This window comes from Heterodontus francisci, chromosome 19 (assembly GCF_036365525.1).
Source record: "Heterodontus francisci isolate sHetFra1 chromosome 19, sHetFra1.hap1, whole genome shotgun sequence".
NCBI classification, from domain to species: domain Eukaryota; kingdom Metazoa; phylum Chordata; class Chondrichthyes; order Heterodontiformes; family Heterodontidae; genus Heterodontus; species Heterodontus francisci.
In genome coordinates, this window is record NC_090389.1 from 60,014,695 (window position 1) to 60,027,601 (window position 12,907).

At 40.7% G+C, this 12,907-nt stretch overlaps 1 protein-coding gene across 1 annotated transcript in view; it reads right to left on the reverse strand.

Annotated features, from left to right (window-relative positions):
- The window catches only part of LOC137380344 (voltage-dependent L-type calcium channel subunit alpha-1D-like), a 487,921-nt gene that overhangs the window by 347,744 nt on the left and 127,270 nt on the right, over positions 1–12,907 (reverse strand). The window contains exons 11-13 of the mRNA XM_068052272.1: positions 12,248–12,408; positions 3,865–4,090; positions 417–624 (exon numbers count right to left, since the gene is read on the reverse strand). Coding sequence (XP_067908373.1) covers positions 417–624; positions 3,865–4,090; positions 12,248–12,408 — 595 coding nt within the window. The remainder of the gene's footprint in view (positions 1–416; positions 625–3,864; positions 4,091–12,247; positions 12,409–12,907) is intronic.

Sequence of the window (12,907 nt, forward strand, 5' to 3'; positions counted from 1 at the left end):
GCCTAATTGGCACTTGATCCGGTGGGCCTTCCAATGGTCAGTACCCCCGTCACCTGGATAAAATCCTGGCCACAGCACTATCGCTGATCTGTGGTTCCTGTGAGTGAAACTGCCCGCTGTTGAGGTAAGCTGTGGAATCACCCCGGTAATGACCTGCTAATCCTTCTTCAACGTAAATTGAAACTTGGATCTTTTTTTTTATCCCTGCCTATATGAAAATCTCATTCTACATTGCAATAGACTCTACTAATTTGTTTTCTGCAGTACTTAGGCAAAAACACGAGGGAAATACTCTCCTGTGTGCTACATACAATGGAACTGTAAACCAATTTATGAAGGAGGAATATATAGTTTTTTTTTTACACGTAGTGCACAGAGGAACTCTTCCTTCATCATGGTTAATTCAGTATAATTACCTGGAATACAGTGAGAAGAGCTTGTGGAAAGTTATCAAAGGTACTCCGTTTTGTTTGTGTTTCATCAAAGTTAAATTTGCCACCAAAAAGCTGCATCCCCAGCAGTGAAAAGATAATAATAAATAGGAAAAGCAGAAGCAGTAGTGAAGCAATGGATCGCATGGAGTTCAGCAATGAGGCCACCAGGTTACTCAATGATTGCCAGTGTCTAACAAAACACAATTACATGATTAGAAGACTTGTTTTAAAATAACCTCATGACTGTAAGGTATACAACGTCAGAAATTTGTGTGATTAATCTATTCATAAAATAGGTGAATTCAATACTATTTACAATTGCACAATTTTGATATATTCCATTTAGTGATGCTGGTGACTGGAAAAAAATCAACTGAATTTAAAGTACTACATATACGGATGGTTAAGTCACATATTAAGATTCTGCTATGGGAAAGGAAGTAAATATACTGGTTTGTTGCTTTGCGGTTTTTCTGTTCCCTGAAGAACCTCGCACTTCACTGGAACCCTTTTCAGGAAAGAGAAGGCCATCCTAATCACAAGCCTCTTCAAAATAACAACCAATGCTTGTCCATTACCTCAGGTGCTGTATTATGGAAGGTCATACACTATTGTTTTTACCCCTCTTAAAGATTGGACTGCTCTACAAGGCATTTCACCGAGAGCAGTCTTAAAACTGATAAAACACATTCCAACTGAAGTGGACAGTATCACTGGAGTAAAATATGCATCCATTTAGTCTGGAAACCAGCAAAGTATTGACTATAGTACCAGATGCCACTATATATAATTTATTAACTTTTTTACGTGCTATAGAAAGCTGAATATGTTTAGCCCCATATAATTAAGGGTTTAGCTGTCACTTGCAGTTGAGTATCAATTTAGACTGATAAAAATGCTGGGTTTTACAACAATGATCTAAGACAAAATAAATTATGTTCGTCAATTCATAGTTTAAAAAACTGTGGACTGTTTCATATATTTTGGTGGCGGAGAAGCAGTGTACTAATTAGTCACTTCACTAGATCGATAGCATTGAGTTCTCCCCATCAGCCTTCTACAGTGCGAATTCTATTCTAAGCCAGGCAACCTGCAGAGCTGAGGAACAGAAATAAACTACTTAGTATTTAAAGAGTGGTGCGGAGGGACTGTGAAACATATTTGTCAGGTGGAAGCCTGGAAATCCTGGGGACAAGGCGGTCTTACTGAATTTAATGACAGGGCCTTTTTATCCCATGGTAGCTGGCCAAATTGACAGGCTGGTTGACTGCAGGGCAGGAAAGCCAGCAAAAGAAGACAGCAGCCAAGGATCGCTGGGGGTATCCCCGGCAATTGGGAGGGAAAGACTACGGCGCATAAGTGGGGGCGGTGTTTGTCCAACAATCGGAAAGGGATGGAGGGAAAGATCGCAGGACAGAAGTGAGGGGGAGGTTGTCTGAGGGCAGACTGACCATCAGGAAGGAGAGAAAGATTGTGAGGCATAAGACAGTGGTCAGACTGGCTATCTGGAGGGAGAGATGGTGGGGCCAAAGAGGGTGGCCAATCCCGCAATTGGGATGGAGGGAGAAATTGCAGGGCAGAAGGGAGAGTCAGATTGGCAATTGGGAAGGAGATTGCATAGCAGAAGGCTCAGGATCGTGGGTTGGAGGGTGGGGTCGGGTGATCATGGCTGCGCGAGGACACAGTCAGCTAGAATGGGTGGATCGTTTATCGGCCGGCACAGACATGATGGACCAAGTGGCGTCTTTCTGTGCCTTAAACTTTCTATGATTCTATAAGGTTTGCTTGAGGGGCTGGGGGAGTCTCTCCAAGAACCCATCACCGTAAAAATGGTGGCAGACACATACATGGCAGGTTGGGGGTCACGTTTCACTATTTTTCATTTCAAAATTAACAGGGGGAGGTTAACAGGGACGCCAAAACATTTTGTCAGAGATACAAAAGGTCACATTGTTCTTGTCCAACAGTAGCAGCAGAAACTGTCCCAAACTCTCAATCTGGTCAACTGTTGCACAGGAAATGGAATAAAACAATTCTAATGAGGTCCTGCCATTAAATTTGGCTGGACCTTCCTGGCTTTTCTGAGTTTCCCGGTCGCAGGCATTCATTCTCCGCTTCCTCCCCCACAAATATTGGGGCCAAGAAGTTCAATTTTTTTAAAAAGCGTGAAAAAAAATTAACTACATATTTTAATGGGATATGGTTCACCCTTGGACTGTCAGTGGTGGAGTGACTGTCTTCCTGGAAGGCAATTTTGAAAGATTTCAGCTCAAGCACTGATGTTGAAATAAGTGGATTAACAATCTCCTGAAATAGAGGTAACTTTGTTCTTAAAATATAGCAACCCCTTGCAACTAAAGTAAACTTTTATATTACTCTTATAATGTTAACTCTATATAACTAATTTTATTAAAGTAAAGATTTGCAAACATTTTAATTCTGGTTACAACGACTGTCGATTTTCTCTTCTGTTACATTTTGTTTTATTCATATCAGATCAAACTTAAATCACCTTTTCTATTGAAAAAATGCCTGATTTACTTACCTTGACCTTGAGCTTAAAGTGTAGTATGAGAACACATGACTGTTTAATAAATTTTGTTTGAAAAGCATTTGCCCATTATTTTAACAAAAGTATTCACCTGTTCAAATGAAATTAATTAGCAACTCTGCCAAAATAGTTGGCAAACAAGTAGAGATGCAAGCATTAAGAATTCATATGCTATTATCCCAGTAAGGTCCTTGATCTTTTTAAAAAGTAAACTAGCCTATCACTGGCAGAAAGCCAGTTCAAAGGATGTGTTTTAAGCCAAGCCAAAACCTCAAAAATGGACATTTCAATGCCTGTGTTATAAATGCAACAAAGTCAATTAATGATGTATAAAAAACAAATAGCAAGTGCTCCTGATAGATGAGTAAACTTATTGGTAGTTCCCAGAAAACGAGCATGCCTAGATGAGTGAACTTATTTATGGTGTGCTAAGGGATGCTATTACAGTAATAAGGTTACCTCGATATTTGAATATATTTATTGCTTTAATGTTAAATTTTGTTTCAATATCAAGGCTGAAAATCTGAAAAGAGCCTGGCATGATTCTGGCTGTGTTTTGCATTGTGAATAGTACTGCCTTGCTGCTCTCTCCTCCACTTATCTTAAGAACTGAGCAGCAGAACTGTGAAATAAAAAAATTCAGCTTGTGTTTTACAGAAACAGTGCATATATGGTACTTTGTACCATTTTACAATTGGGGGCAAGAACGGCAAGTGAAAACATTATAAATATATCCTTCAACCCCTGTTTGAAGGTCAAAAATACTGTATGCAATGTGAGTATTAACTGTACCTGTGGAATCAAAGTGAAAACCTCTGGTGTAGAAAAAAGCATGAAGTCCAATAAATAAGTAAAGTATCCATATATTGTAAATCTTACCTTGTCACTTTGAATATTCTTAGAAGTCGAACACATCTAAACACCGAGATTCCCAAAGGAGACATAATTTCAAACTCAACCAGGATAGTTTCAATGATTCCTCCACACACCACAAAGCAATCAAAGCGATTAAAGAGGGAAACAAAGTATGCTTGTAGACCCAGGCTGTACATTTTCACTAACATCTCGCATGTGAAAAGAGCCAGAAGTACTTTATTTGCAATATCTATAATACAATAGAAAAATAAAGCAATGTATAAACATTATTGACACAGTAATCTCCTTAATCATTGTTAACCCTTGCTCTTTTTCCAGTTGCCTGTTTCTAATCATTGTACATCTGCTTTAACATAACCTATTTAATGGAAACTGGCACAGGATAAAGTGACTGGACCAACGCAATGATGAATAGTCAAACATGTAAAGCATCTCCAGAAACAGTGTAACTTGTAAAATTAAGTAAAAGACATTCAGTACATGCAAAACCTTCCACAAAAAATTGGTTTTATTAATGATATTTCATATGCTACATAATGGAATTATTAGGAGATGCCGAGGATTGAAGTATCATGAAGGCTGCAATCTAGTGTTGAGTAAAGCAATCTTAGAATTGAAACTATGGGCAGAATCTCAACTGAATAGACCCACATGAAGTGGGAAGGTCAGTAGCGGATCGTGAACCCGTCTGTAACAGAAGCAGGCTTTTCCATGCCTCTTTACTTAGCCATGGCATTAGCATCTCACTTCCAGGTCTCCTGGCCAATCTATGAGGGCAGGCAGGATAACCGAATATGTCAAAGGAAAGATTTCTAGTTTAAAGGACCCTGGCAGGGGTCAGAATGGCTGAAATGTACACTGATTCTGTGGCTTTCGCCAATGGAAAAGAGGCCTGGGAATGCTGCCCACTGGGTCTCAGACTCTAACCTGGAGGTCCTGTTGCAGGATCTGAGGGACTGAAATGAAATGATGTTTGACAAGGACGGGAGGAAGAAGCCAGCCTCAAACCAAGCAGGTGTGGATGGAAGTGGTCAAGAAAGTCAGCAATGGGAATGTGGTCTCTTGAACCTGCAGACAGTGCCCCAAGATTCAAGGACCTTAAGAGGGTAGGAAAGGTGAATGGCATAACACTTACAGGTGCCAAGACCCACACTCTGACTTTTCCAACATTCTCCTGCACAACACTTCTCAGACAAACATAACTTGCAGCTCCACCCATTCCTCTCTAAGCACCTCCTTACATCTCCATCTGAACAGCTAACACTCATACTTGCCCTCATCTTTGTGCCATCTCACATCCACCCTCAGTTACCCTCCACAAATGCTGTCCTTCCCTCCTCTCCACACAATCTATTTTTCACACTTACACCTCTCTGCTTTCTCCTTGCAGGAGAAGAAAGGGCAGAATTCCAGGAGAGGCAGAGAACTGGGGGAAGTGGGGTTGCTCCAGTGATAGCCACCTTGTCATCCACTGATAATGAGTGCCAACTGGCCCACTGAGAAAGAGGTCTTGTTCTAGGAGGCTGCAGGTATCAGCAACAACCTTCGGTGAAATCCTCAGCCTCATGAGGCACTGGTGCTCACACATGCCAAGAGAGCTGATCCTTTGCCTGTAGACCCTGTGTTGGGGGTCACAGAGTCATAGAGAGTTACAGCACTGAAACAGGCCCTTCAGTCCACTGAGTCTTTGCCTACCATCAACCAACCACCCATTTATACTAATCCTACATTAATCTCATATTCCCTACCACACCCCCACCTTCCCTCAATTCTCCTACCACCTTGCTACACTCGGGGTAATTTACAATGGCCAATTTACCCATCAACCTGCAAGTCTTTGGCTGTGGGAGGAAACCGGAGCACCCGGCGGAAACCCACGCGGTCACAGGGAGAACTTGCAAACTCCACACAGGCAGTACCCAGAACCGAACCCGGGTCACTCGAGCTGTGAGGCAGCGGTGCTAACCACTGTGCCACTGTCTCGCATATTTTGAGTTGGGTCTTTGTGTCCATCTCTCTGTCCTGAGGAGAGGCATGTGGCTGAGGAGAAGGCAGCTGGTGCTGTGGCTGGTGTTGCTTCGGTTGCTCTTGGTGCTGTTGGTGTTGCTGCTCCTCTTGTTCTCATCAGAGGTCCAAGGTAGAGCTGGATAAACTGCTTCCATGCTGTGGTGAAGCCTGACAGCAGGGACGTGCAGATCAAGGCAAGTGAAGGCTAAGATAGGTAAACTGACTTCCAAGAAGTTGGAAATCACCTGTCAAGCAGTAAGAGCATTCTTGGAAGAAGTGCTGTGAACAGCAGCCTCTGGCATGGATGCAGCTATTCAGTTTCACTGTTTGAAAGCTTCCCAGCCTGTTAATCTCACAGAAGAAGCACTCCCCACTGTGCTCTCACCTGGTTGACCCTAGCAAGTTATAGACAACTTGGGAACTCCATGCACTGGCTGTTAAAGCCAGAATGATGGGTAAATTCAAAATTAACTGTCTGCTTCCATATTGTAATGACTTACCCTACAACTGCACAGGGTTCCCTGCTCGCCTGCAAAACCGCCCAGGTTAAACCCAGAAGTGGGCGGGATCTTGACCTGATGCCATATTTTGGGGCTTTAAACCGCACCTCCCGCCTGTACCCAAACCCATCTCCTCTTGGCAGTTAAAATTCTGCCCCATGTTTCAGTTTCTTGCTAGAGGTACTGACATAATAAAGGTAAGGAAAAGACATTGTTCAAAAAAGAAAAGCAAGCTCTGAGAAGGAGTCAAAAAGGACTAGACAAATGAGAAGAACTATATCAGACTCATTACATGCAAGGCATTAGACATTTGATAACAAAAATAAATGAGGCACAATTTATTTAATGAATGGTGTTGAGCTAGCTAGGAGGTGTGCTGAAATAGATCTGGTTGTGATAGTCGACATGACACTTGGCATTACTGCAAGTAGTAATCAATAAAGCTATAAGAATGCTGAACAATGTAGCAATCACAGTCAACTTGAAGTCTGATACATCATGCTGAAACTATACTACAGTCTGACAGGGCCACCCGTCTACAATATTCGGTCTGATCACCCTATATACAGTACACCAAAGGGCCACAAGGTTGAAGCCTGTTTTCAGATGGCCAAAATTCAGGTTTTTCCAACCTTAATAGGAGACAACTGGGTGGGAACCTTATTAAAGTATATCATACTGTGTGGAATATAGAAGAGGTAAATTTGCAGCATCATATTAGGTCTTAACACAACTGCAGGATAATGGGTCATAGGTATTTCTTCTTTTGGGCCTCCTTATCTCGAGAGACAATGGATACGCGCCTGGAGGTGGTCAGTGGTTTGTGAAGCAGCGCCTGGAGTGGCTATAAAGGCCAATTCTGGAGTGACAGGCTCTTCCACAGGTGCTGCAGAGAAATTTGTTTGTCGGGACTGTTGCACAGTTGGCTCTCCCCTTGCGCCTCTGTCTTTTTTCCTGCCAACTACTAAGTCTCTTCGACTCGCCACAATTTAGCCCTGTCTTTATGGCTGCCCGCCAGCTCTGGCGAATGCTGGCAACTGACTCCATAGGTATAAATTGATAAAAAGCAAATTAAGGGCTGTTGGCAGGAAGCAGTTATTCATACACAAAGTGACCAACACACAATAATTGTCTAGATAAGGTACGAGAGGTAAAAATGCTGGAATTATTCAAGATGTAGTTGGATACTGTCATGGTGAACTGATATATCTGCAGGTGGATGAGCTAAAGGGGCTAACAATGCTCCCTCATCTGTCCTTTGTGATCTTAATGAAGTAAAAATGCAGAATATTACAGACAGAATGACTGAGGGTGAGAGAAAGAGAGAGAGGGAGGGAAATAGGCAGTGGGAGTACAAGGGACAAGTAGGAAGAGGAGATAAATGGAGCAACAGGAGGGAAAGACGAGACAAGGAAAAGCAAAGAAGAAGAAATGTGTACGGTAATTCAAAAAGTTCTATAACCTTCCATGTCGAACATTAAAAATAAGTGAAAGTAAGCTAATTAATAATATAAAAACTTGGAAATTGCTATTAGCGGGCGAATGAATTAAACATTCATCTGCTAATATTGGCAATAATTTCTAGGCTTTAGTAATCAAATTTTTTCATTGGTTTATACATTGTGTTAAAGATTTCCACTAATACAAGTATGCTTCATTATAACGTTAACACTGAGCAACAAAGTCCAATGTATCTTTTATACAAGAGACAACTTACTGAATGCACTCTCCTGACAAAAAGAACAGAATCCTATGCCCTTTGAAAAATTTCAGGCATGGGACCATTTCTGGGTCCTGACCCCGCACGGGTCAGAGGTGCGTCGCCAGTTGGAATCTTTCGGGAGGCAGCCTATTAATAAGCTGCCACTGCGTTCGCCATCCAATTAAGATCGGTGGGTAGGTGGCAGCAGGGGTCAACAACATGTCTGTACACAGACATCAGTGTCCGTGGTAAACAGTTTGAGGGCCATGACTGACAATTTCAGGGATGAGAAATTTTCCATTGGCTTCTCTTTTCAGACTAGATCGACTTTTTAAAAATTCACAGCCATCTGTTTCACAGCTGACAGGTGCTTAGAGCAGCGACAGTGCTTCCGAACCTTGGACAGGTTTGGGGTTTCCGGGTGTGTTCCGATTTTTTTAAAAGCCTGCCGAAAGACACGAACTTGTGCGAGGTTTGGAAGCATTGTCTCTGCTCTAAGCAATTGTCGGCTGTGAAACTGACAACTGCGATTTTTAAAAAACTGACCAACTACAAAGCTGCTCTACTGAAAGTTCCCGCTGTCTGCAACTGTCAGAGAGAGAGAGAAAGAGAGCTTGGGGAAGGGAGAGAGAGAGTGGGGGGCAGAGAGAGATGGGGCCAGAGCGAGAGAAGGGGAGACAGAGAGAGAGGGGGATGGCAGAGAGAGAGAGAGAGAGAGAAAGAGAGAGAGAGAGGGAGGGGGGGAAAGAGAGAGAGAGGGGCAGAGAGAAAGAGGGGGAAGAGGGGGTCAGAGAGAAAGGGCAGAAAGAGAGAGGGTCCGAGTGAGGGGGACAGAGCGAGGGGGACAGAGCATGGGGCAGAGAGACAGGGACAGAGAGAGAAAGGAGGGCAGAGAGTGAGGGGGACACAGAGGAGGGGGAACACAGAGAGGGAGGGGGAGAGAGACAGAGAAAGACAGACAGACAGGCAGACAGACAGAGAGAGAGCTGGGAGAGAAAGTGATCAATATCACTCCTGACTGATGGACATCTATCCGGAATACTCCACATTGCTACAAGTGTACAGGCAAACATTGACTACTTGTGCAAGCAAACAAATGTCAGGTATCTCACTAAATCCATGTCCAACATAGTGACCAAAAAGTAAGTCAATAAATTAGTCTTCTCATTTAAAGATTTTTCATAAAAATGCACCTTTGTTGTTGTTTTGATTAACAGTAAGATACATACATTTTTAATGCCTTTATCTTTCCGAAATTGTCTCATGAGCCCCCCATGTTAAGACAAAAATCGTAATGTGGCTGTCCACATGAAAACGTTGGACACCCCTGCTTCAAGCCTTTAACCTTGTGTTTTAAAATAATCTAATCTAGTTGCTAGATTATTTTAAAACACAAGTTTAAAGGCTTGTGTTATGTAAACTCATTTTACAATGGCAAATGTCATTTAGGGAATGTTTCGATTTCTACACTCTGGCATGCATTACTTTCACTTAGGTCACAAGCTCAGTGACATGTTGAAAGTTGTTGGACTTTTACTTCCATATAAATGTATCAATTCCACTGCTATCCATTTGGAATCACATTGTTCCAGAACGTGAATAGAGGGGAAAACAGGCAAGAAAATCCAAGGAATCTCCAGAGGTCAGCACTGTAACTCATGAATGCAACAGCATGTTGTAATGGGGCTGTATGATATTGGCAAAAACAGGATGCTGCTGACCTATATGCAATAGCTAGTAAATACAATGAAATGGATAGCTTTAATAAACCTTAATCTACAATGAACTGTCTACAATTCCTTAACAAAATCTATGCTGCATTTGCAATTTTAAAACTGTGGAGAACACACAGTAAAAATTTATTATGTTTCAATGACCATGTTAGAAACAGTCATTAACTGATTTTATTTGCCGCGAATTGGATTAAAGGACAGGTTTTACAAGTATGTCAAAGATCAGTAACTGCAATGTGCATCATTTACTGTCCAGTTTGTGGGCAGATAACCTGAGTGGCCAATGTCATTTGAAAGGTGACTGTATCATATACTTACATTATGTTAAAAGTGCACCTTTGCTAACAGGTACTAGATTTGGCTCGGTCATAAATTAGTTAGTCTGGAGTACAATCTTACAGATAGTGACTAAACATTTTGTAACTGAATAACATATGCAGTAACAACTGCTCAACTTTTTGCAGAAAAGCTTTTTGTTAATAATTATCTGGTCAGAGCTGCATCAGAATCGACAGTTATAGACTGAGATATAGACATAAGTGAATTTAAGAGAATCGCTTTATTGGAGGAACTGAAGGGTGCTCTTTATTTGTAATTGCATTTATCTAATTTTGTCACTAGCTTTGGTGAGCAAATGATATTTTGTCCAGGAGAGATTCTGTTGTTTCTGTATTTTAGAATGCAGGACCTAGATTAACAGTCTGTTAAGATGAATAAACTAATCTTGGCTACCTACCATTAATCTCTCTGAACCTTCCTGTCCTACTCTGTTTTTATGTTTTACATGACTCTTCTGAAGTGCTATCTGTTTCATCCTATAAAATTCTCCTGATTTTAAGATCATTGCCCTTTTGTTGGCTGCCCTATCTTCAGATACATATTACAAGCAGGTGGAGAAGTTGTAGAAACATTGACCATCACGGGTTAAGTTGTCTTCCTATTGCTGATTTTTCTACTGCCTCACGTCAGTAACCACAATAACGATCCTCTCCTTGAGTTACATGGCTTATTGGTTGAATTTGCACTCCTGATACAATGTAAATCCAAAAGACATCAAACAAGGTCCCACTACCACCTTGTGACATGGTGTAGCTAGCTCTATTCAGTCAATAAAAGTAATTTCATTGGTAGTGCATACTATTATGCTTCCTAGCTAGTTACTACAGTTGTGCAGCTCTCCATTGATGTTTGCATGCTTAGCTACTTTATTTAGGGAGAAATGAGTTTTAAATTGGACTGGGTTTTAATGGCATTAGATTGGCTATATACTTTACTTTATATATACTATACTTTACTATACTATATACTAGACTTTAAGTTAGTTATTCGTCAGTAGTCACAAGCGAATGGGAATTTTTTTATAAATAGGTGGAATATTTTCTTTAGAAACACTAAAAATAGTTCAGACGTTTTATTTTTACAGATAGTGGGTTTAGTGAGCGAACATTTGAGCTCATCAGTTTGCTTTGCACCTGGCTTACTGGCATATTAGTCAATTTCCCACACCCTACTGGCACATTCCAGAAGCAAAACTTTTAATTATAGTAGTGAATATTCTGCAAGTCACAAATAGTGTGGCTGAAGCTACAGGGTTGCTTGGAGTGGTGGTCAGAAGGGGCGGTGCACATGGCCAACAAAAAGATTTCAAAAGAAGTTTGTGCAAAATGCACTCAAAGACAGTGATTTATTTTGATTGGCATCTCCAATGGCTACCCTGATCAGATCATATCTCGCTGTATATCGCGCAAACTTATGAACGGGACTAAGGCCATCATTTTTGGCCTTGAAAAGTGCCCCATCTACCTCAGATTACCCTGGAAAGGTAAGGTATCCCAACAGGTGAAGCTAGCTGTTTCATGCTGCTACTATGCAGTAGCAACATGTGTGGTGTTCGCCATTAACAGGATGCTGCCATCAAGTCAAAATTTTCAAAGATATATATCTCTTTGTCTCTAAAAACATTTACAGATTTCACAAATCTGCCAACAATAATTTGCATTTATATAGCACCTTTGATGTATATATTTAAAATTATTTTCTTGGTTATGTTAATACTTGAAATAGTAGAATATGCAGCATTGTTTTCTGCAGACGATTTAGCTTTTCAGTGTGAATCTGTGTCTTTAAATGAATCAATTAAACACAAATTTTCCAATCACAAAAATTGAATTCCAGACAGAAATCATTTCTCAAGTGCACTGTTTACATAATAATTTAGTATACTTAGTTATGATTAAAAAGTACAATTCTAACTTTGTGCCAATGAACTGAAATCTATATAGATAATGCTTGAATTCACAATTGTGAATAAAGCAATTGTACTTTGTAGCTGTCTACTGATTAGAATTAATCCATGGGCATTATAAGTAATGTAGTATTAAAACAATTTACTGGAATGTTCATTGCTCAGTAATAGTTACGTGAAAACAAAGTTTAACTCTTACCTTGAGTCAATGTTAGCCAAAGAGGCTGGTTGTAATGCTCTGATGAAATAGTTAACGTATTGAGAAAAACAAGGATAATAACTAGCCAGTAGAAAGTAACAGACTTTACACCAGCTCGACATTTTCTTCTCCAACAGCGGTTCCAACGACGCCAGCGTCGGCTGAAAAATGAAAAGAAGCTGATTACACCAAAAAGAGATTTTAAACTTTGTATCCAAGCATAATAAAGCAAAACTTTGAAAGCAACTCATTCAAAAACATTGGTGGATATCCCTGTTTAACCAATCTGTATTGATTAGTTAATTTTACATTTATGCCTAATCCAAGGACTGAAGCATTACTCTTAAATTGCACATGATAGGAGTTCACTTTTTTATTGCTTCAATTCAATTATTTTCCTAGACTCTGTGCTTTATCAATAAAAGATGGTAAACCATCCATAATTGTGAAGAGCTGCAAACTCTAAGCCTTTTTGTATACACTTAAATTATACCTGAATATGAAGACCAAGCAATAAAGCTAACTGTGGGCTGAATTTAATAAGCCCACGCGGCGTTACCGTCTGTGTCACGTAAGTGGCTGTGCTGGCAGCCATTTCACATTAATGAGGTGCCAGTCACCCCCAAACACATGGTGGGGGTGGAAGGCAAGGTGCTGATT